Source organism: Scyliorhinus torazame, chromosome 12, assembly GCF_047496885.1.
Source record: "Scyliorhinus torazame isolate Kashiwa2021f chromosome 12, sScyTor2.1, whole genome shotgun sequence".
Lineage (NCBI taxonomy): Eukaryota > Metazoa > Chordata > Chondrichthyes > Carcharhiniformes > Scyliorhinidae > Scyliorhinus > Scyliorhinus torazame.
This window is the reverse complement of record NC_092718.1, coordinates 1,577,239-1,602,605: the sequence shown is the minus strand read 5'-3', so window position 1 is coordinate 1,602,605 and position 25,367 is coordinate 1,577,239. Positions and strand designations below refer to the sequence as shown.

Genomic DNA, 25,367 nt, shown 5'->3' with positions numbered 1-25,367 from the left:
AAAATTGCCGTTGGGGCTCCTATCAAGAGCCCAAAAGTCCGTTTCACAGGGAGCTGCCGAAACGTGCGACTCAGCTGGTCATCGCCGCACCCGGAAGTCCCGGATCAACCATAGTTAACAAACGGTAACGATTGCAGGAGCTGAAATGAAGTCGTTTGTGAGGCTGCCAGAAAAAGCCGTAAAACCCAAGGATTGGGAGCAATTTAGAATCCAAAGGACGACCAAGAAATTGATAAAGGGAAAGAGAATGTGAATGCAAGCTAGCAAGTAACAAAGGTGGACTATAAAAGCTTTGTTAGGTATGTGAAAAGGAAAAGATTATCCAGGACATATGTGGAGAAGGCAGCACGGTAGCACAGTGGTTAGCACAGTTGCTTCACAGCTCCAGGGTCCCGGGTTCGATTCCCGGCTTGGGTCACTGTCTGTGCTGAGTCTGCATGTTCTCCCCGTGTCTGCGTGGGTTTTCTCCGGGTGCTCCGGTTTCCTCCCACACGTCCCGAAAGACGTGCTGTTAGGTGAATTGGACATTCTGAATTCTCCCTCTGTGTACCCGAACAGGCGCCGGAATGTGGCGACTAGGGGCTTTTCACAGTAACTTCATTGCAGTGTTAATGTAAGCCTACTTGTGACAATAATGAGTATTATTATTAAATGGCAGAGAAACTAAAAAATTGCTTTATGCCAGCCTTCATGAAAGAAGATTAAGAAAACCTCCCAGAAATACGAGGGAACCAAGGGATTAATGAAGATAAGGAACTAAAACAAATTAGTATTAACAAAGAGATAGCATTCGAAAAATTAATTGGATTAAAGGTTAATAACGGAGAACGACAGACCTGTTAGTGTGGTATTAGTAGAGAAAATGTTAGAATCTGCTGCCAGATGAATGTTAGATGTTGCCAGACCTGCTGAGATTTTCCAGCATTTTCTCTTTGGTTTCAGATTCCAGCATCCATAGTAATTTGCTTATATTCCCGTAACAGCCTCCCCGAACAGGCGCCGGAATGTGGCGACTAGGGGCTTTTCACAGTAACTTCATTTGAAGCCTACTTGTGACAATAAGCGATAAAAAAAATTTTTTTTTAAAAAATATTAATGAAGGATATGCTAACTAGATATTTGGAAAACAATTATACGATTGGGCAAAGTCAACAAGGATTTATGGAAGGGGAATTGATTTTACAAACTTGGGAGTTTTTGAGGACATGGGGCAGCAGGGTAGCACAGTGGTTAGCACAGTTGCTGAACAGCTCCAAGGTCCCAGGTTCGATTCCCGGCTTGGGTCACTCTGCGGTATCTGCACGTTCTCCCCGTGTCTGCGTGGGTTTCCTCCGGGTGCTCCGGTTTCCTCCCACAGTCTAACGATGTGTAGGTCAGGTGGATTGGCCAAGCTAAATTGCCCTTAGTGTCCAAAAAAGGTTAGGTGGGGTTACTGGGATAGGTTGAAAGTGTGGGCTTAAGTGGGGTGCTCTTTCCAAGGGCCATGCAGACTAGATGTGCCGAATGACCTCTTTCTATAAATTCCATGAAACCCTATGAATTACTTGTCGGGTAGATAAAGGAGACCCAGTGGTGGTATCTGGATTTTCAGAAGGCTTTCAATACAGTCCCACACAGCTTAGTGAAAAAAATTAGGGCGCATGGATTTGAGGATAACATACTGGTATGGATTGAGAATTCGTTAATAGATAGAAAACAAAATAGGAATAAATGAGCTATTGTCAGGTTGGCAGGCTGTGCCTAGTGGAGTACCGCAAAGATCAGTGCTTGGGCCACAGGTGCTCAATCTAGAATAATGATCTGGATGTGGGGACAAGATGTAATATTTCCAAATTTGCCGATGACACAAAATTAAGTGGGAATGTAAGTTGAGGAGGATGCAAGAAGGTTACTGGAGATTGGGCAGGCTTAGTGAATGGGCAAGAAAATGGCAGCTGCAATATAATGCGAATAAGTGTGAAGTTATCAACTTTGGTTGAAAAAACAAAGAAGGGAGTATTTCTGAAATGGTCAGCTTGAGCAGCACTGAGGTTCAATAGGATCTGAATGTCTTTGTTCAAAGCTGGCATACAGGTGCCGCAAGCAATTAGGGAGGCAAATGGCATGTTTGCCCTCCTCGAAAGGGGGTCTGATTACAGGAGTAAAGGTGTCTAGCTGCTGGTGAGACCACAGCTGAATTAGTGTACACAGTTTGGGCCTCCTTGTCCAAGGAATGATAGATTCCAAAGGAGTGGAAAGGAAGTTCACCAGACTAATCCCGAGGATGGGAGGATTGTTTTACAGGAGAGATTGAGGCAATCAGGACTGTATTTTCTAAAGTTTCAAAAAACGAGAAGTGATTTCATTGAAGCGTACAAAATTCTTGTGACAGGGTGAATGTGGACAGTATGTTTCCCCTGGCTGGTGTGTCCAGAATCAGGGGATATAACCCCAGAATGATGGGTAGGCTTTTTAAGACTGAGACATGGAGGAATTTCTTCACTCAGGAGGTGAATCTTTGGAATTCTCTACCCAGGAGGGCTGTGGAAGCCCAGTCGCTGAGCATGTCCAAGGCAGAAATCAACAGCTTTGTGGAGAAAATGACACCAAAGGATACGGAGATAGCACGAGCAAGTGGCTTTGAGGTAGATGATCAGCCATGTCCGAATTGAACGGTGGAGTAGGCTTGATGGACCGAATGGACTATTCTTACTCCTATTTCCCATGTTAAATGCTGCAGCAGAAAGATGGCCAGTCTGTACCGTGGTACCTCAGGTCAGATTGGAGGGGTAGGGTGGGACAGTGGGTAGGTGCCTAATGGAATAGTTAAGGCAGCAAACACACCACAAATACAGATTCAGTAAGTCACTTAATGTAGCAAAGTCAGAACAGCTGTGCAGAGCTCAACTTCCAAAACGATAAAAATCAGTCCCAAGACATTGCTGCTTCAGTTAGTCGATTGTGGTTCACGTCTCAGGCTCCGAAGTAATGAATCTCCATCAGTATTAACAGACTGAACATATGACCAATGTACATGACAAACTGCTGCTTCAGTACCTTCCATAGTCTTCCATTCCACTCCAGTAACTCCCGAGGGCAACAGTAAAAACAGCAATAATGAAGATGATCATGATGCTGTAATCGAGGGTGGGAATAGGAGGGGAATAGAGTACAGCTGAAATGTGGTCCCCGAGAATCTAGAAACAAAAAGCACAAAGAAATGAACCAGAGAGACACTGCCCACGCTATAGAACAAAGAACAATACAGCACAGGAACAGGCCCTTCGGCCCTCCAAGCCTGTACCAGTCATAATAACAACCTTTGCCAAAGCCCTCAGCACTTCCTTGTGCCGTACCCCTCTATACCCATCCTATCCATGTGTTTGTCAAGATGCCTTTTGAACGCCGTTAATGTATCTGCTTCCACAACCTCTCTCCCCCCCCCCCCTGGTGACCGACCCCTCCACCCTGGGAAAGAGTGCCTGCCCATCCACTCTATCCATGCCCCTCATAATCTTGTAGACCTCTATCAGGTCACCCCTCAACCTCACCGTTCTAATGAAAACCGTCCGAGTCTATTCAGCCTCTCCACATAGCTAACACCCTCCAGACCAGGCAACATCCTGGTAAACCTCCTCTGCACCCCCTCCAAAGCCTCCACATCCTTCTGGTAGTGTGGCGACCGGAATTGTGCGCAATATTCCAAGTGCGGCCGTACCAAGGTTCTACATAACTGTAGCATGACTTGCCAGTTTTATACTCGATGTCCAATGAAGGCAAGCATTCTGTATGCTTTCTTGACTACCTTGTCCACTTGTGTTGCAGCCTTCAAAGATCTGTGGACCTGCACGCCCAGATCTCTCTGACTTTCTATATTCCGAAGAGTTTTACCATTTACGTTTTTTTCCCCCTCTATGTTAGACCTACGAAAATGTATTACGTCACATTTGCCCGGATTAAACTCCATTTGCCATTTCTCTGCCCAAGTCTCCAACCTACCTATGTCCTGCTGTATCCTCTGACAATCCTCAACACTATCTGCCGCTCCACCACCCTTGGTGTCATCCGCGAACTTAACGGATCGCCTACATTTTCCTCCAAATCGTTTATGTGCACCACAAACAACAGAGGCCCCAGCACCGATCCCTGTGGAACACCGCTAGTCACAACCTTCCATTCAGAAAAACACCCGTTTACTGCTACCCTTTGCCTTCTGTGACCGAGCCAGTTCTGTATCCATCTTACCACCTCATCTCTGATCCAGTGCGACTTCACCTTTTGTACCAGTCTGCCATGAGGCACCTTGTCAAAGGCTTTATTGAAGTCCATGGAAATAACATCCACCACCCTCTCCATATCTATCATCTTTGTCACCTCCTCAAAAAAAAACACGACCAAGTTAGTGAGGCATGACCTCCCCTTCACAAAACCATGCTATCACTTATGACTCCATTTGTTTCCAAATGGGTATAAATCATGTCCCTGAGAATTCTCTCCAATAATTTACCTACTACCGACGGGAGGCTCACCAGCCTATAGTTTCCTGGATTTTCCCTGCTACCTTTCTTAAACAGCGGTACCACATTAGCTATTCTCCAGTCCTCTGGGATCTCACCTGTAACCTGTATACACACATAGAAGATAGGAGCAGGAGGCGTTTTGGCCCTTCGAGCCTGCTCCGCCATTCATCACGATCATGGCTGGTCATCCAACTCAATAGCCTACTCCTGCTTTCTCCCCATAGCCTTTGATCCCATTCTCCCCAAGTGCTACATCCAGCCTCCTCTTGAAATATATTCAAAGTTTTAGCATCAACTTCTTCCTGTGGTAATGAATTCCACAGGCTCACCACTCTGTGTGAAGAAATGTCTCCTTATTTCTGTCTGAAACAGCAGCACAGTTTTGTGAAGGGGAGGCCGTGTCTCACTAACTTGATAAGAGTTTTTCGGGGAGGTCACAAAGATGATTGACGCAGGTAGGGCAGTGGATGTTGTCTATATGGACTTCAGTAAGGCCGTTGACAAGGTCCCTCATGGCAGACTGGTACAAAAGGTGAAGTCACACAGGTGAGCTGGCAAGATGGATACAGAACTGGCTAGGTCATAGAAGGCAGAGAGTAGCAATGGAAGGATGCTTTTCTGATTGGAGGGCTGTTCCGCAGGGATCAGTGCTGGGACCTTTGCTGTTTGTAGTATATATAAATGATTTGGAGGAAAATGTAACTGGTCTGATTAGTAAGTTTGCAGGCGACACAAAGGTTGGTGGAATTGCGGATAGCGATGAGGACTGTCAGAGGATACAGCAGGATTTAGATTGTTTGGAGACTTGGGCGGAGAGATGGCAGATGGGAGTTTAATCGGGACAAATGTGAGGGAATGCATTTTGGGAAGTCTAATACAGGTAGGGAATATACAGTGAATGGTAGAACTCTCAAGAGTATTGACAGTCAGAGAGATCTAGGTGTACAGGTCCACAGGTCACTGAAAGGGACAACACAGGTAGAGAAGGTAGTCAAGAAGGCATACGGCATGCTTGCCTTCATTGGCCGAGGCATTGAGTATGAAAATTGGCAAGTCATGTTGCAGCTGTATAGAACCTTAGTTAGGCCGCACTTGGGAGTATAATGTTCAATTCTGGTCGCCACACTACCAGATATGGAGGCTTTAGAGAGGGTGCAGAAGAGATTTACCAGGATGTTGCCTGGTATGGAGGGCATTAGCTATGATGAGAGGTTGAATAAACTTGGTTTGTTCACATTGGAACGATGGAGGTTGAGGGGCGACCTGATAGAGGTCTACAAAATTATGAGGGACATAGACAGAGTGGATAGTCAGAGGCTTCTTCCCAGAGTAGAGGGGGCAATTACTAGGGGGCATAGGTTTAAGGTGAGAGGGGCAAGGTTTAGAGTAGATGTACGAGGCAAGTTTTTTACGCAGAGGGTAGTGGGTGCCTGGAACTCGCTACCGGAGGAGGTGGTGGAAGCAGGGACGATAGTGACATTTAAGGGACATCTTGACAAATATATGAACAGGATGGGAATAGAAGGATACGGACCCAGGAAGTGTAGAAGATTGTAGTTTAGTCGGGCAGCATGGTCGGCACGGGCTTGGAGGGCCGAAGGGCCTGTTCCTGTGCTGTACTTTTCTTTGTTCTTTGTTTGTTCTTTGAAATGGTTTACCCTGAATCCTCAGACTGAGACTCCTGGTTCTGGACACACCCATCATTGGTAACATCTTCCCTGTATCTACCCTGTCTCGTCCTGTTAGAATTTTATAAGTCTCTATGAGATACATTCCTGGAATGCAGATATTCACCTGTAGCTTTAAGTCACTTGAATTTTAAACGTTGAATCAAATTAGGGTTATTTAAACAAGATATTTTGACATAATCAGGGTCCTTTTGTGAAAGAAATGTTCCACTGCTCAGTCTTCAGAAAATCTGGCATTTAAAATGAGATGGAACGGGGGAAGAAAATAGGTCCCAGTATACCCCCTCCCCTCCCATCCCTCACTATTCCCCCTCCCGACATCCTACCCCCTCACAATCCCCCCTCGCCTCCTACCCCTCCCGACATTCGACCCCTTCACTACCCCATCCCCTCCTACCCCTCACTATCCCCCCTCCCCTCCCGACATTCTACTCCTTCACTACCCCCCTCCCCTCCCATCCTACCCCTCCCTACCCCCTTCCCCTCCTATCCTACCCTTCACTATCCCCCCTCCCCTCCCGACATCCTACCCCTCACTATCCCCCCTCCCCTCCCGACATCCTACCCCTCACTATCCCCCCTCCCCTCCCGACATTCTACCCCTCACTATCCCCCCTCCCCTCCCGACATTCTACCACTCACTACCCCCCTCCCCTCCCATCCTACTATCCCCCCTCCCATCCTACACCCTCACTGCCCCCCTCCCCTCCCATCCTAACCCTCCCTACCCCCTTCCCCTCCTATCCTACCCTTCACTATCCCCCCTCCCCTCCCGACATCCTACCCCTCACTATCCCCCCTCCCCTCCCAACATTCTACCCCTCACTACACCCCTCCCCTCCCATCCTACCCCTCACTATCCCCCCCTCCCCTCCTACCCCTCCCGACATCCTACAACCTCACTATCCCCCCTCTCCTCCCAACCTACCCCTCACTATCCCCCCTCCCCTCCGGACATCCTACCCCCTCACTATCCCCCCTCCCCTCCTACCCCTCCTGACATCCTATCCCCTCACTATATCCCCTCCTCTCCTACCCCTCCCCTCCTGACATCCTACCCCCTCACTAACCCTCCCTCCCGACATCCTACCCCCTCACTAACCCTCCTTCCCGACATCCTACCCCCCTCACTAACCCTCCTTCCCGATATCCTACCCCCTCACTAACCCTCCCTCCCGACATCCTACCCCTCTTCTTTGGGAGTTGATTAGATGCCTCAGATCTCCATTATGCTGCTCAGAGACCCATCATTTGTGGCAGAGTCTCAGGGTGCAAAATAATCAATTGAACAGTATCAACACTGATCAAACTGAACGTACACGAGATGCAGAATCAGGGCTGAATCGGTGACACCGTGGCCATTACTCTGCCCTCTGCATCAGCAATAACTCATTCAGCACAGGGTCCAAACCACACAATCCTGCTGTCATGATGCAGTAATTCACTGGTAAACGGCAATGATCCACTCAGGAACCTTTTGCAATATTTCAACTAAATGGCAGAAGGATTACAATCAAACAGTTGGATTAACAAGAAATACTGGAAACCCTCAATTTGAAATAAAAGCAGTAATCAAGAATAGGATCATAATGATAATAATCTTTATTATCACAAGTAGGCTTACATTAACACTGCAATGAAGTTACTGTGAAAATCCCCTAGTCGCCACATTCCGGCGCCTGTTCGGGTACACAGAGGGAGAATTCAGAATGTCCAATTCACCTAACAACACGTCTTTCAGGACTTGTGGGAGGAAACCGGAGCACCCGGAGGAAACCAACTGAGACACGGGGAGAACGTGCAGACTCCACACAAACAGTGACCCAAGCTGGGAATCGAACCTGGGACCCTGGAGCTGTGAAGCAACAGTGCTAACCACTATGCTACCGTGCCACCTCGGGGAATAGGGTGTACTAAATACATATTTTATAACAGAACATTTTACAATTACACACAGATCAGGGTCACAATTTTAAAAGGCGAGGTTTTGTATGAAGAAAATGAATTTGAAGATATGCCTGAATTTTGAAGCAGCAAGGATAGAAATGTTGGTAGTCGGGCAGGATACAATGCTTGGGCGTGGATACAATGCTTGGGCGTGGATACAATGCTTGGGCGTGGATACAATGCTCGGGCGTGGATACAATGCTCGGGCGTGGATACAATGCTCGGGCGTGGATACAATGCTCGGGCGTGGATACAATGCTCGGGCGTGGATACAATGCTCGGGCGTGGATACAATGCTCGGGCGTGGATACAATGCTCGGGCGTGGATACAATGCTCGGGCGTGGATACAATGCTCGGGCGTGGATACAATGCTCGGGCGTGGATACAATGCTCGGGCGTGGATACAATGCTCGGGCGTGGATACAATGCTCGGGCGTGGATACAATGCTTGGGCGTGGATACAATGCTTGGGCGTGGATGTTGAGTGGAGAATGGACGGATGTGACATAAATGGGACATTCTCGTAAACCAGACATTAAAAGTCATGAAGTGTCAAATGTACATTAACCAGGATGGGAGACTACAGTTTGAGGAGGGACCTGGAAAGCATGGTCGAAGGGTTCAACCATCAGATCATTGAATCTCTTAACGGAAAATATCAGCAACTGAAGAACTGAGAAAGCATGAGAAAAGAGAATAGAGCCTCGGGATTAGAACGTAAAACATAGGAGCAGTTAGGCCACTCGGCCCATCGAATCTGCTCCGCCATTCAATCATGGCTGATATTGTTCTCATCCCCATTCTCCTGCCTTCCCCCATAACCTCTGAACCCCTTATTAGTCAAGAACCTATCTATCTCGGTTTTAAAGACACTCAGTGATTTGACCGTCACAGCCTTCTGTGGCAGAGTTCTTGGATTAGCACTGGATTGCTCTATTGTACAGTACTGTAAACGTATGGTTCTTCACCCTCCCACTAGTACTACACTGCTTTCCAAACCATGACCTATCTTCAGCAGCTGCTGTGATGCCAGCCACTGGGAGATGTGTCAGAGGGGCCACGGGGAGATGTGTCAGAGGGGCCACGGGAAACTCTCCCCCCTTTCCTGGAGGTAGAATGCCTGACCCCAACACTCTGGAAACACTTGTCACTTCATGGAATACTGAGACAGGCTGGAGGAATAAGCCAACCCTTTAAGTAGAACACCAAGCACTTTATTTCACAGGTTGTCAGTTGTACCCTCTCAGCCTTGTTACAATCAGGTACAGAGGAAAGATTTACCTTTTTCATAGACAGTACATCATCATACAGGATGAGGGCCACGGGAATGGTGAGCTTCTGATAATCAGACTCGTTATCTGAAGGAGGAAACTGAAACCAGATCATCCATGAGTGCAGCACACAAACCAGAAGCACTACTAAACCCGTCGTCAATTAGGTAAAGGTAATGTTGCCGTAGTCCCAGATGAGCATAGGCTGCTTTCCCCTTTGAGGGGGAGAGCTGTGCTTTTTAATTCTGGCCTCTTCACCATCCCTAATTTTAGCTGCTCCACCAATGGCTGTTCCTTGTGTTCCTACTTGAAAATGAAAATCACTTATTGTCCAATGAAGTTACTGTGAAAAGCCCCTAGTCGCCACATTCCGGCGCCTGTTCGGGGAGGCTGGTACAGGAATTGAACCGTGCTGCTGGCCTTCCTTGCTCTGCTTTAAAAGCCAGCAATTTAGCCCAGTGTGCTAAACCAGCCCTATACTTTAAGACATTCTTCAGTTTTGAAAATTAAGGAGCTATCCACGACAAGATATCATTACGTAATTGGATACATCACATACAGGGAAACTCCAAGAGATTTCTCTTGTAGCCACAGTACTTGTGTGGAGTTTCAGGTCAATGTGACTGATAATGTTGAGAGTGGTGGGTGATAGTGATTGCGCTCCTGTCAAACAATAAGGGAAAGTGGTTAAACTCTCTCTTGGAGCTGGTCATCAGATGAACTTGGGATAAACAAGAGATTTGGGGCAAAAGTAGGAGACTGATCAGTCATGATCTAATAGAATAACAGAATAGGCTTGAAGGATTGTTGCTAGTTGACAAAAAAGGGGCGACAGCCAACTTGAGAGCACAAATTAACTACCCTGTATTTTACTTTCACCCAACCGAGACAATTCAGCCCAATCCCACTATGGTAATCAATCAAATCCTCGAATCTGAGGGAATTATTCCTCTAAAGTCAGGGCTGAAATGCAGTGATCAGCTCAACATGGTCACACACTCATCCATCAATCATCTGTCAGAATACTCGATTTTAACTCGAGCACAGTTACACAATATGGAGCTCTTGAAAGTTTCATATTAAAAATAAAGCTCATAACATAGAATCATTCATTTCTGAACTTACTCAGGTACTCACTATACTACTATTATTTCTACTAATATTACTACCAGTATTACTATCAGTATTTCTACCAGTATTACTATCAATATTACTTACTATACTGTCCACACTAGCAACCAGCAGAGCTTTGGCAAAATTCTTCTGGGCAATCTGGGCCTTCCTTATGAATGTGCAGTTTCCTCTCTTCACCACCACCAGGTTGTCCTTTATACCCTCTGGAGGCACATCTGTTGAGTTACAGAGGTTGGTGTTGGTCAGGTCTTTCAACTGGTACTTGGTCTACAGAGAAATATAAACACAAACAATGAACGAGTCCTCATGTTCCGAAAGTCACACAGAAGCCTGAAATTCACAGATGATGATGAGAAGACAGCAGGCTGTTGGCTAACGCACAGAGATTTATATTCAATTTGTCCTGATGCAACTGGTCATTTTTATAAATTTAGAGTACCCATTTATTTTATTTCAATTAAGGGGTAATTTAGCATGGCCAATCCACCTACCCTTCACATCTTTAGGTTGTGGGGGTGAGACCCACATAGGCACGGGGAGAATGTGCAAACTCCACACGGACAGTGACCCGGGACCGAAACCGGGTCCTCGGCGCCATGAGGCAGCAGTGCTAACCACTGTGCCACCCTGCTTTCAGTACCGACAGTCAGTTCAACAATTCCTCCTCATCAATTTTAAACCCTTCTAGTGACAGAGTTTCCGTGACCGACACAATGTCCTGGGTAGCACCTATCTCCTTGGTAAAGACAATGCAAAATATTTATTCAGTACGGTTATGGGTCAGGGTTTAGAAAACTACAAAGTATATCATGGAGTTCACCTGACCCACAATTGTTCAGCGAGTGTGGCTGGGATGAGCACCTGCCTTTCGGGTGTTATTCAACAGACTTCTTAGACACTTTTAATTAAAAAAACAAACTTTATTCTACGAATTTAGTTAACATTTCTATAACCACACACATGCAAGAATACCCCACACAGCTGCAGTAATCTATGTATAACCCTTAATGAATCCCCCTTAACTGTTCTAATTTAATAACAAGATCCAAATAAAAACCAGAACCCCCTTTTCAACGTGGCCCAGCAAACGACACTCCTACTGGTATATAACTTGGTATGGATGCTCTGGTTTCTTTCCAAACAGCAGGTTTGAATTCCTTCCAGAAAGCAGTTATCTCTTTAAGTTATCAAGCAGTCTGGAAACAGCTTTTAAAATGAAGATAGAGAAATCCTTCTTTCAACCTGTGCAGTTCAAACCAGTCTAACTCAAAACGAAAGTCAAAAGTGAAAGTAAAACTCAGTGCCACAGCCCAGCTCCAAACACACAATGACATCACTGAAGCCATGTGATATGACAAAAACATTTCTTAAAGGGACACTTGCATGACATAACATGCCCCCACAGCCTCCATGTGTAAATCCCCTTATCGGCCCCTATCCCTCCTTTTATTATTTATTTGCCAGTAGGGATTCCCCTTTGTGTCGGCTGACAGTCTTTTCTCATAATCCACTTCAATTCTCTCATGAGCTGCTTCACCTCTGCTCTGATCCTTCTCTATTCCTCTTGGTTCTCAACTGTCTTTTCTACCTGACACCTGCAATTTCAGCAAATCCTCGAGAAAGCAACAGCTCCATCAGTTACTTACAGCACTGTTCAGAGATTTGGGTATTGGCATCCACTGAGAATTGTACATGATACAATATTGCTTCACCCCCAGACTGGTGTCACTGCTGACAGCTCGGAGAATGCCCTCCTCTGCTGCAACCTGAATAAAAATCAAACATAAAACACTCATTCAGATCCCCGCACATATCCGAGCTAATATTTATAGGGGAAAGGGGGGGGGGCGACAGGGAGGGGGGGGAAGAGAGAGACCCGGGGAGGGGGGGGGGGGGGGAGACCCGGGGGGGGGGGGGGGGGGAGACCCGGGGGGGGGGGGGGGAGACCCGGGGGGGGGGGGGAGACCCGGGGGGGGGGGGGGGGGGGGGGAGACCCGGGGGGGGGGGGGGGGGAGAGACCCGGGGGGGGGGGGGGGAGACCCGGGGGGGGGGGGGGGGGGAGAGAGACCCGGGGAGGGGGGGGCGGAGACCCGGGGAGGGGGACCCGGGGGGGGGGGGGAGAGACGGGGGGGGGGGGGAGACCCGGGGGGGGGGGGGGAGAGACCGGGGGGGGGGGGGAGGACCCGGGGGGGGGGGGGGGGAGACCCGGGGGGGGGGGGGGGGGAGACCCGGGGGGGGGGGGGGGGGAGACCCGGGGGGGGGGGGTACGCTCACACCGCCCCCGGACCCCGCGGTCCGTACCTGACACGCCCGCAGCAGCAACAGCCCGAGGGCCGCTCCCCGCCACCCCGGACCCGGCGCCCATTACTCCGCCGTACACACTGCGCAGGCGCGCTTCCGACTGGGACTCTGCGCAGGCGCAAACACCAGTTGGCAGCCCGTCACTTCCTGCTTTGTTACGTCATCGATCTGACAGCGCCCCCGGGTGGCGGGGAGGAGCAATGACAGTGAATGATCACAGCTCCCCCGGGTGGCAGGGAGGAGCAGTGACAGTGAATGATCACAGCGCCCCCGGGTGGCGGGGAGGAGCAGTGACAGTGAATGATCACAGCGCCCCCGGCTGGCGGGGAGGAGCAGTGACAGTGAATGATCACAGCGCCCCCGGGTGGCGGGGAGGAGCAGTGACAGTGAATGATCACAGCGCCCCCGGGTGGCGGGGAGGAGCAGTGACAGTGAATGATCACAGCGCCCCCTGGTGGAGGGGAGGAACACTGACAGTGAATGATCACAGCGCCCCCGGGTGGCGGGGAGGAGCAGTGACAGAGAATGATCAGAGCGCCCCCGGGTGGCGGGGAGGAGCAGTGACAGTGAATGATCACAGCGCGCCCGGGTGGCGGGGAGGAGCAGTGACAGTGACTGATCACAGCGCCCCCGGGCGGCAGGAGGAGCACTCACAGTGAATGATCACAGCGCCCCTGGGTGGCGGGGAGGAGCAGTGAGAGTGAATGATCACAGCGCCCCCGGGTGGCGGGGAGGAGCAGTGACAGTGACTGATCACAGCGCCCCCGGGCGGCAGGAGGAGCACTCACAGTGAATGATCACAGCGCCCCTGGGTGGCGGGGAGGAGCAGTGAGAGTGAATGATCACAGCGCCCCCGGGTGGCGGGGAGGAGCAGTGACAGTGAATGATCACAGCGCCCCCGGGTGGCAGGGAGGAGCAGTGACAGTGAATGATCACAGCGCCCCCAGTGGCGGGGAGGAGCAGTGACAGTGAATGATCACAGCGCCCGGGTGGCGGGGAGGAGCAGTGACAGTGAATGATCACAAAGAACAAAGAGACAGCACGGTAGCATTGTGGATAGCACAATTGCATCACAGCTCCAGGGTCCCAGGTTCGATTCTGGCTTGGGTCACTGTCTGTGCGGAGTCTGCACATCCTCCCCGTGTGTGCGTGGGTTTCCTCCGGGTGCTCCGGTTTCCTCCCACAGTCCAAAGATGTGCGGGTTAGGTGGATTGGCCATGATAAATTGCCCTTAGTGTCCAAAATTGCCTTTAGTGTTGGGTGGGGTTACTGGGTTATGGGGATAGGGTGGCGGTGTGGACCTTGGGTAGGGTGCTCTTTCCAAGAGCCGGTGCAGACTCGATGGGCCGAATGGCCTCCTTCTGCACTGTAAATTCTATGATAATCTATGAAAAGAAAGAAATGTACAGCACAGGAACAGGCCCGTCGGCCCTCCAAGCCCGTGCCGACCATGCTGCCCGTCTAAACTAAAATCTTCTACAATTCCTGGGTCCGTATCCCTCTATTCCCATCCTATTCATGTATTTGTCAAGATGCCCCTTAAATGTCCCTATCGTCCCTGCTTCCACCTCCTCCTCCGGCAGCGGGTTCCAGGCACCCACTACCCTCTGTGTAAAAAACTTGCCTCGTACATCTCCTCTAAACCTTGCCCCTTGCACCTTATACCTATGCCCCCTAGTAATTGACCCCTCTACCCCGGGGAAAAGTCTCTGACTATCCACTCTGTCTATGCCCCTCATAATTTTGTAGACCTCTATCAGGTCTCCCCTCAACCTCCGTCGTTCCAGTGAGAACAAACTGAGTTTATTCAACCGCTCCTCATAGCTAATGCCCTCCATACCAGGCAACATTCTGGTAAATCTCTTCTGCACCCTCTCTAAAGCCTCCACATCCTTCTGGTAGTGTGGCGACCAGAATTGAACACTATACTCCAAGTGTGACCTAACTAAGGTTCTATACAGCTGCAACATGACTTGCCAATTCTTATACTCAATGCCCCGGCCAATGAAGGCAAGCATGCCGTATGCCTTCTTGACTACCTTCTCCACCTGTGTTGCCCCTTTCAGTGACCTGTGGACCTGTACTCCTAGATCTCTCTGACTGTCAATACTCTTGAGGGTTCTACCATTCACTGTATATTCCCTACCTGCATTAGACCTTCCAAAATGCATAACCTCACATTTGTCCGGATTAAACTCCATCTGCCATCTCTCCGCCCAAGTCTCCAATCGATCTAAATCCTGCTGTATCCTCTGACAGTCCTCATCGCTATCCGCAATTCCACCAACCTTTGTGTCGTCTGCAAACTTACTAATCAGACCGGTTGCATTTTCCTCCAGATCATTTATATATACTACGAACAGCAAAGGTCCCAGCACTGATCCCTGCGGAACACCACTAGTCACAGCCCTCCAATTAGAAAACCACCCTTCCATTGCTGATCTCTGCCTTCTATGACCTAGCCAGTTCTGTATCCATCTTGCCAGCTCACCTCTGATCCCGTGTGACTTCATCTTTTGTACCAGTTTGCCATGAGGGACCTGGTCAAAGGCCTTACTGAAGTCCATATAGACAACATCCACTGCCCTACCTGCATCAATCATCTTTGTGACCTCTTCGAAAAACTCTATCCAGTTAGTGAGATACGACCTCCCCTTCACAAAACCGTGCTGCCTCTCGCTCATACGTCCATTTGCTTCCAAATGGGAGTAGATCTTGTCTCGAAGAATTCTCTCCAGTAATTTCCCTACCACTGATGTAAGGCTCACCGGCCTGTAGTTCCCTGGATTATCCTTGCTGCCCTTCTTAAACAAAGGAACAATATTGGCTATTCGCCAGTCCTCCGGGACGTCACCTGAAGACAGTGAGGATCCAAAGATTTCTGTCAAGGCCTCAGCAATTTCTTCTCTAGCTTCCTTCAGTATTCTGGGGTAGATCCCATCAGGCCCTGGGGACTTATCTACCTTAATATTTTTCAAGACACCCAACACCTCATCTTTTTGGATCTCAATGTGACCCAGGCTATCTACACACCCTTCTCCAGACTCAACATCTATCAATTCCTTCTCTATGGTGAATACTGATGCAAAGTGTTCATTTAGTACCTCGTCCATTTCCTCTGGCTCCATACATAGATTCCCTTGCCCATCTTTCAGTGGGCCAACCCTTTCCCTGGCTACCCTCTTGCTTTTTTTTTAATAAATATTTTATTGAAAATTTTTGGTCAACCAACACAGTACATTGTGCATCTTTTACACAATATTATAACAACACAAATAACAATGACCTATTTTATATAAACAAAAAATGAATAAATATTAAATAACAAAAATGAAAACTAGCCCTAATTGGCAACTGCCTTGTCACAAGTTACACCCCCCCCCGCCCACCCCCCCCCCCCCCCACCCCTCCCCCCCCCCCCAAAATCCTGGGCTGCTGCTGCTGCCTTCTTTTCCCATTCCATCTATCTATCCGCAATTCGACGAACGGTTGCCACCGCCTGGCGAACCCTTGAGCCGACCCCCTTAGGACGAACTTAATCCGCTCTAGCTTTATAAACCCCGCCATGTCATTTATCCAGGTCTCCACCCCCGGGGGCTTGGCTTCTTTCCACATTAGCAATATCCTGCGCCGGGCTACTAGGGACGCAAAGGCCAAAACATCGGCCTCTCTCGCCTCCTGCACTCCCGGCTCTTGTGCAACCCCAAATATAGCCAACCCCCAGCTTGGTTCGACCCGGACCCCCACTACTTTTGAAAGCACCTTTGTCACCCCCATCCAAAACCCCCGTAGTGCCGGGCATGACCAAAACATATGGGTATGATTCGCTGGGCTTCTCGAGCACCTCGCACACCTATCCTCCACCCCAAAAAATTTACTGAGCCGCGCTCCAGTCATATGCGCCCTGTGTAATACCTTAAACTGAATCAGGCTTAGCCTGGCACACGAGGACGACGAGTTTACCCTACTTAGGGCATCTGCCCACAGCCCCTCCTCGATCTCCTCCCCCAGCTCTTCTTCCCATTTCCCTTTTAGTTCATCTACCATAGTCTCCCTTCGTCCCTCATTTCCCTATATATATCTGACACCTTACCATCCCCCACCCATGTCTTTGAGATCACTCTGTCCTGCACCTCTTGTGTCGGGAGCTGCGGAAATTCCCTCACCTGTTGCCTCGCAAAAGCCCTCAGTTGCATATACCTGAATGCATTCCCTTGGGGCAACCCATATTTCTCGGTCAGCGCTCCCAGACTCGCGAACTTCCCATCCACAAATAGATCTTTCAGTTGCATTATTCCTGCTCTTTGCCACATTCCATATCCCCCATCCATTCCCCCCGGGGCAAACCTATGGTTGTTTCTTATCGGGGACCCCCCCAAGGCTCCAATCTTTCCCCTATGCCGTCTCCACTGTCCCCAAATCTTCAGTGTAGCTACCACCACCGGGCTTGTGGTGTAGTTCCTCGGTGAGAATGGCAATGGGGCTGTCACCATAGCCTGTCGGCTAGGCCCCCTACAGGACGCCCTCTCTAATCTCTTCCACGCCGCTCCCTCCTCCTCTCCCATCCACTTACTCACCATTGAAATATTAGCGGCCCAATAATACTCACTTAGGCTCGGTAGTGCCAGCCCCCCTGTAGAAGCCAGGTATTTCGAATACAACTAGTATAGGTAAAAGATAGCTGTTTAAGCATAAATGTTGAGCCCCACTTTTAATACCCATTTATACAGCATAATTCACTTGTACTGAAGTCCGTTGTTCTGGCAAATGCATATTTTCAAAGACAGTGTGACATTAAAAATCCAAACTTGAAACAGATTTGCAAGATGCAAAATCCAAACTTGAGCATTATGATGAAATTAAAACAGATTTGCAAGTTGCAAAATCCAAACTTGAGCATTATGATGAAATTAAAACAGATTTGCAAGATGCAAAATCCAAACTTGAGCATTCTGATGAAATTAAAACAGAATTGCAAGCTGCAAAGTCCAAACTTGAGCATTATGATGAAATTAAAATAGATTTGCAAGTTGCAAAATCCAAACTTGAGCATTATGATGAAATTAAAACAGAATTGCAAGATGCAAAATCCAAACTTGAGCATTCTGATGAAATTAAAACAGATTTGCAAGTTGCAAAATCCAAACTTGAGCATTATGATGAAATTAAAACAGATTTGCAAGATGCAAAATCCAAACTTGAAACAGAATTGCAAGTTGCAAAATCCAAACTTGAGCATTATAATGAAATTAAAACAGAATTGCAAGATGCAAAATCCAAACTTGAAACAGAATTGCAAGATGCAAAATCCAAACTTGAGCATTATGATGAAATTAAAACAGAATTGCAAGATGCAAAATCCAAACTTGAAACAGATTTGCAAGATGCAAAATCCAAACTTGAGCATTCTGATGAAATTAAAACAGGTTTGCAAGTTGCAAAATCCAAACTTGAGCATTATGATGAAATTAAAACAGAATTGCAAGCTGCAAAGTCCAAACTTGAGCATTATGATGAAATTAAAATAGATTTGCAAGTTGCAAAATCCAAACTTGAGCATTATGATGAAATTAAAACAGAATTGCAAGATGCAAAATCCAAACTTGAAACAGATTTGCAAGATGCAAAATCCAAACTTGAGCATTATGATGAAATTAAAACAGAATTGCAAGATGCAAAATCCAAACTTGAAACAGATTTACAAGATGCAAAATCCAAACTTGAGCATTCTGATGAAATTAAAACAGATTTGCAAGTTGCAAAATCCAAACTTGAGCATTATGATGAAATTAGAACAGATTTGCAAAACAAAACCTCTGAACTCCAGCAATTTCAAATCCAAGTTTTTAAAGTGGAGTCAAAATACCAACAGTTGCAATTAACTACTGAGCGAAGCGATGATGAGTATAGGTCTACTAAAAAGCAACTAATTGCAGTTGTTGAAGAATTGCAAGATGCAAAATCCAAACTTGAGCATTCTGATGAAATTAAAACAGATTTGCGAAACAAAACCTCTGAACTCCAGCAGTTATCTTTTCAAATAACAGAATTCCAAAATCAAGTCTTTGAAGTGGAGTCAAAATACCGACAATTGCAATTAAAAACTGAGCGAATTGAACTTGAAAATTGCAAGTTAATGAAAGAAAGATGTGTTTTAGAAAGAAATATAACCAGCGTGACTGAACATTGCAATTCTTTGACAAACATGCTTTCTGTACAAAAGATTGAACAAACTCAGAAAGCAGTCCAAGCCACCCACCTAGTGGCACAATCGGCAATTGCACAGCCAAGATCAATTGTTAAACATAAATCATTTTCTCTGTCGGATGAATCAGACGAAGATAGTGTTCAAATCCAGCCCATGTTACCTGCTGCTCCAGCGGCGGCTGTTGCAGCACCTGCAGGAATATCAGCAGTAACTATAATTTCACCACCAGCGCTAGAGCAAACATGTACCCTTGTTCCATTAAAATCACGTAAGGAAATACCACAATGTCTTTTCTGTGGTAGAGTAGGACACTGGATGGCAAAATGCTATCAAAAACAACGGATGGATTCGAGAGATGATAATGAAGTAGACAATGTTCACTACAATACATTTCCACCTCATGGTCAACCATGTAACACGTACCAACAAGACACACCCAGTTTGGCTTCTGGTCAGCAACACTGGCTAAGCAACTACAACCATGGTTTGCTTTTACAGTTAATCAACAACAGTATCATAATAGCCCAACTGTTTACCACATGGCTTTACAGAATCATCTCAGGCAACTGCCTGTTCGGCCTTCCACCATTATCCAATATGAAGATGATGTTCTGATAACCTCTATCAATAAAGATGATCATGACAAAGATTTACGGATGGTCTTGAACCACCTCAGTACTAACAGTCACAAAGCTAGCTTTCACAAAGCACAAATTGCCCAGAAAGATCAAACGAAAAAGGGAACTTACTCAGAAGAGAACGGCTGCCATCAAAGCAGCTAAAGAACCCTCAATGTATCGCTAAAAAGTTGCCAAGAACTGTCAACTTAAGAAAACTGTCATTCTGAACGTTGCTTTATTAATTTAAAGAAATTAACATATCTTGTTAGCTGTGTTTCCTTTAACAGAATCGGCAAATTCATCTACAGAAAATCAAGATACAGCACAAGATTGGTTCAGTTATATATTTAATAAGTTATTGTATTTGATATTTTAAAATAAATGTTTGGAATTAGCCTGGAAATTAAAACTTCAAACAATGTGGAAGCTGGTTTAAAAAAAAACCCAACAATCTTTGATTAAAAGCCAAAAGAACAGGTTGTTCAAAGAAATTTGATAACGGGAATTTGGCAGCAATCCATCTTTTACTCCCAGTCCATTTGAGTGACAAAAAAAAAAGTTTAAAGATGCGAATGGCATCATTCCAAGCTATACGCCTCTTTTGTCTCTGTAAGAAAATTAACCCTTTCAACAAGCTTTTGTGTATTATCCAGAAGATGTCAAAGACTTGACATCAATTTTGATAATCATTTTACCATTTATTACTAGATCATATGTTCAACTTTTATTGTATAATAATTTTAATAATTATTTTGAAATGCCTGTTGCAATGTTAATTCCATTTTATTGTTTAAAACTGCAATGATTCTTTGCGCTTTTACCTATCCTATCGCATTAATGATGTATTTTAATCTTTCCTGATATATCTCAATTTTTCGATTTATCAAAGGGCCGACTGTAGAAGCCAGGTATTTCGAATACAACTAGTATAGGTAAAAGATAGCTGTTTAAGCATAAATGTTGAGCCCCACTTTTAATACCCATTTATACAGCATAATTCACTTATACTGAAGTCCGTTGTTCTGGCAAATGCATATTTTCAAAGACAGTGTGACATTAAAAAAAAAGCACAGTTGCAAGATAATTTGACACTGTCTTGTGCTAATTGTCAAGGCCAAGGGATTGAATACACAGCAACATGAAGGCACCATTGTTCACAATGCAGATAACAGCTAGGTCAGAAAAGCTGATGTTGCACATTGAAGATGGACGGCTTGCCATCAAATCAAATGTGTTTGAGTCTAACCCAAACCAATTAGGATTATATTGGGGTGTAATTAGATGACTTAAGACAGATATGAAAGTGTATAACTGAAAAGTTTCTCCCGGCCATTTTAGGTTAGGTTGGGGTTTTTGTTGTCTTTGTGAGTATTGTCTTTGTAGGTTAAGTTTAGTTTTTAGTGTGTTGTCTGTGGTTTTATTGTCTTTGAAGGTGTGTTGTGCTGTGTTGTCTTTCTGTTAGTTTAGTCAGTTTTTGCCTTTGATTCTAGTCTCCAGTTTTGTTTTAGTGTTTAGATTTTAGGTTTATGTCTTTTGGGGGTTGTCAGGCTAACAGTCTGTGTCAGTGATGTTAGTCCACTTTTGACTTTGAGTTTGAGTTTAGCTGAAGATTAGCTTTCTCTCTCTCTTCATGTTTCATTGCCAGACTTTGACCTTTTAAAAGTTACTTTCGAGCTGTCTGCCTAAGCAAAGAAAGATAATGTCTGTAATTCTCTGAAAGCTTCGAATTGTCTACGAATTGCCTTTTAAATGACTTTCAAATTGTAATCCAGCGACTACAAATAAAACAATTCTTTTTGGCACCTGAGGAGTTTATACTGCAAATTTCTGCTGAGTTCCAGTATTCGCAAAGTGCTACTGATAACCGAATAGCAGAGATGATATAAATTCCTTCAACTATACACAGTCGAATAATACAAAGAATCGAACAACTTAACACAGTCTACAAATATTACAAATCTTATAACTTGTCGTATTGCGCCAGGACTTGATTCATCAACTAAGCTTCCCCCAAACTTGGCGTGGTTCGACAGGTTAAGATTCCCTTAAATTTAAGATTCCTTCATTTTGGCGTAGTCAGGCAGAAGGGGGGAGTACTGAACGACCTTCGGAGGCCCAGGTGACGACGGAAAGCTTCGAAGATAATCGGAGGAGGTCGGGAACCTTCGGGAAGCTTCGGAGATAATCGGAGGAGGCCCAAAAGACAGCCGGAACCCACAGCTAGACTGGGGTAAGAAATATCTTTTTCACCCATTAAAAGTCTTAAAGCTGCATCAATCAGTACTTCGACCCTTGAAAAGAACATTTTTTATAGACTGTGTTAAATAAATCAAGTGCCAGTCGTTCAGACTATCAGACGTGACTGGAAGATTAGTGACTGCAGTAACTAAAATAAAACGGCAGTCAGCGATCAAGAAAAGTTATGGCTGATCCAAATCAAAGTGTAGATTCAGAGCCTTTAGCAGACAGAAAATTACTCCCCACTACATCCAAGGGGGGTGCTGGAATACCAGATGTTTCTGTTGAAGATATGTTGGGGGATTTTAGATCTTTCATTCATAGACAATTTGGACTGCCTGAAGTTGCTACAAAAATTGAATCAAAATATGATATCCCCAAAGGACAGTGGTCCCTTGATAATATCAAGAAGGCATGGGGTAAGACCACACGGTTAAACGGTGGAAGACGTATGAAATGGTCTTTTGCAGTAATGGCACAGCTCCAAAAACATCAAGAGACAATTGCTAAAATTAAATTTGATCATGAGTATAGGTCCACTAAAGACCAACTAATTGCAGTTGTTGAAGAATTGCAAGATGCAAAATCCAAACTTGAAACAGATTTGCAAGATGCAAAATCCAAACTTGAGCATTATGATGAAATTAAAACAGATTTGCAAGTTGCAAAATCCAAACTTGAGCATTATGATGAAATTAAAACAGAATTGCAAGATGCAAAATCCAAACTTGAGCATTCTGATGAAATTAAAACAGATTTGCAAGTTGCAAAATCCAAACTTGAGCATTATGATGAAATTAAAACAGAATTGCAAGATGCAAAATCCAAACTTGAAACAGAATTGCAAGATGCAAAATCCAAACTTGAGCATTATGATGAAATTAAAACAGAATTGCAAGATGCAAAATCCAAACTTGAAACAGATTTACAAGATGCAAAATCCAAACTTGAGCATTCTGATGAAATTAAAACAGATTTGCAAGTTGCAAAATCCAAACTTGAGCATTATGATGAAATTAGAACAGATTTGCAAAACAAAACCTCTGAACTCCAGCAATTTCAAATCCAAGTTTTTAAAGTGGAGTCAAAATACCAACAGTTGCAATTAACTACTGAGCGAAGCGATGATGAGTATAGGTCTACTAAAAAGCAACTAATTGCAGTTGTTGAAGAATTGCAAGATGCAAAATCCAAACTTGAGCATTCTGATGAAATTAAAACAGATTTGCGAAACAAAACCTCTGAACTCCAGCAGTTATCTTTTCAAATAACAGAATTCCAAAATCAAGTCTTTGAAGTGGAGTCAAAATACCGACAATTGCAATTAAAAACTGAGCGAATTGAACTTGAAAATTGCAAGTTAATGAAAGAAAGATGTGTTTTAGAAAGAAATATAACCAGCGTGACTGAACATTGCAATTCTTTGACAAACATGCTTTCTGTACAAAAGATTGAACAAACTCAGAAAGCAGTCCAAGCCACCCACCTAGTGGCACAATCGGCAATTGCACAGCCAAGATCAATTGTTAAACATAAATCATTTTCTCTGTCGGATGAATCAGACGAAGATAGTGTTCAAATCCAGCCCATGTTACCTGCTGCTCCAGCGGCGGCTGTTGCAGCACCTGCAGGAATATCAGCAGTAACTACAATTTCACCACCAGCGCTAGAGCAAACATGTACCCTTGTTCCATTAAAATCACGTAAGGAAATACCACAATGTCTTTTCTGTGGTAGAGTAGGACACTGGATGGCAAAATGCTATCAAAAACAACGGATGGATTCGAGAGATGATAATGAAGTAGACAATGTTCACTACAATACATTTCCACCTCATGGTCAACCATGTAACACGTACCAACAAGACACACCCAGTTTGGCTTCTGGTCAGCAACACTGGCTAAGCAACTACAACCATGGTTTGCTTTTACAGTTAATCAACAACAGTATCATAATAGCCCAACTGTTTACCACATGGCTTTACAGAATCATCTCAGGCAACTGCCTGTTCGGCCTTCCACCATTATCCAATATGAAGATGATGTTCTGATAACCTCTATCAATAAAGATGATCATGACAAAGATTTACGGATGGTCTTGAACCACCTCAGTACTAACAGTCACAAAGCTAGCTTTCACAAAGCACAAATTGCCCAGAAAGATGTTTACTTGGGACAGAAAATTTCCAAACGAAAAAGGGAACTTACTCAGAAGAGAACGGCTGCCATCAAAGCAGCTAAAGAACCCTCAATGTATCGCTAAAAAGTTGCCAAGAACTGTCAACTTAAGAAAACTGTCATTCTGAACGTTGCTTTATTAATTTAAAGAAATTAACATATCTTGTTAGCTGTGTTTCCTTTAACAGAATCGGCAAATTCATCTACAGAAAATCAAGATACAGCACAAGATTGGTTCAGTTATATATTTAATAAGTTATTGTATTTGATATTTTAAAATAAATGTTTGGAATTAGCCTGGAAATTAAAACTTCAAACAATGTGGAAGCTGGTTTAAAAAAAAACCCAACAATCTTTGATTAAAAGCCAAAAGAACAGGTTGTTCAAAGAAATTTGATAACGGGAATTTGGCAGCAATCCAACTTTTACTCCCAGTCCATTTGAGTGACAAAAAAAAAAGTTTAAAGATGCGAATGGCATCATTCCAAGCTATACGCCTCTTTTGTCTCTGTAAGAAAATTAACCCTTTCAACAAGCTTTTGTGTATTATCCAGAAGATGTCAAAGACTTGATATCAATTTTGATAATCATTTTACCATTTATTACTAGATCATATGTTCAACTTTTATTGTATAATAATTTTAATAATTATTTTGAAATGCCTGTTGCAATGTTAATTCCATTTTATTGTTTAAAACTGCAATGATTCTTTGCGCTTTTACCTATCCTATCGCATTAATGATGTATTTTAATCTTTCCTGATATATCTCAATTTTTCGATTTATCAAAGGGCCGACTGTAGAAGCCAGGTATTTCGAATACAACTAGTATAGGTAAAAGATAGCTGTTTAAGCATAAATGTTGAGCCCCACTTTTAATACCCATTTATACAGCATAATTCACTTATACTGAAGTCCGTTGTTCTGGCAAATGCATATTTTCAAAGACAGTGTGACATTAAAAAAAAAGCACAGGTGCAAGATAATTTGACACTGTCTTGTGCTAATTGTCAAGGCCAAGGGATTGAATACACAGCAACATGAAGGCACCATTGTTCACAATGCAGATAACAGCTAGGTCAGAAAAGCTGATGTTGCACATTGAAGATGGACGGCTTGCCATCAAATCAAATGTGTTTGAGTCTAACCCAAACCAATTAGGATTATATTGGGGTGTAATTAGATGACTTAAGACAGATATGAAAGTGTATAACTGAAAAGTTTCTCCCGGCCATTTTAGGTTAGGTTGGGGTTTTTGTTGTCTTTGTGAGTATTGTCTTTGTA

General features: G+C 45.0%; 1 protein-coding gene across 1 annotated transcript in view; it reads right to left on the bottom strand.

The window, feature by feature from the left end:
• The window catches only part of LOC140387310 (signal peptide peptidase-like 2A), a gene marked incomplete at its 5' end in the record, with an annotated part of 88,348 nt that extends 75,450 nt beyond the window's left edge, over window positions 1-12,898 (bottom strand). Inside the window, 5 exon segments of the mRNA XM_072470239.1 lie at window positions 3,037-3,176; window positions 9,417-9,506; window positions 10,625-10,807; window positions 12,187-12,306; window positions 12,842-12,898. Of these exon segments, the coding sequence (XP_072326340.1) occupies window positions 3,037-3,176; window positions 9,417-9,506; window positions 10,625-10,807; window positions 12,187-12,306; window positions 12,842-12,898 (590 nt within the window).
• Window positions 12,899-25,367: the final 12,469 nt, after the last annotated feature.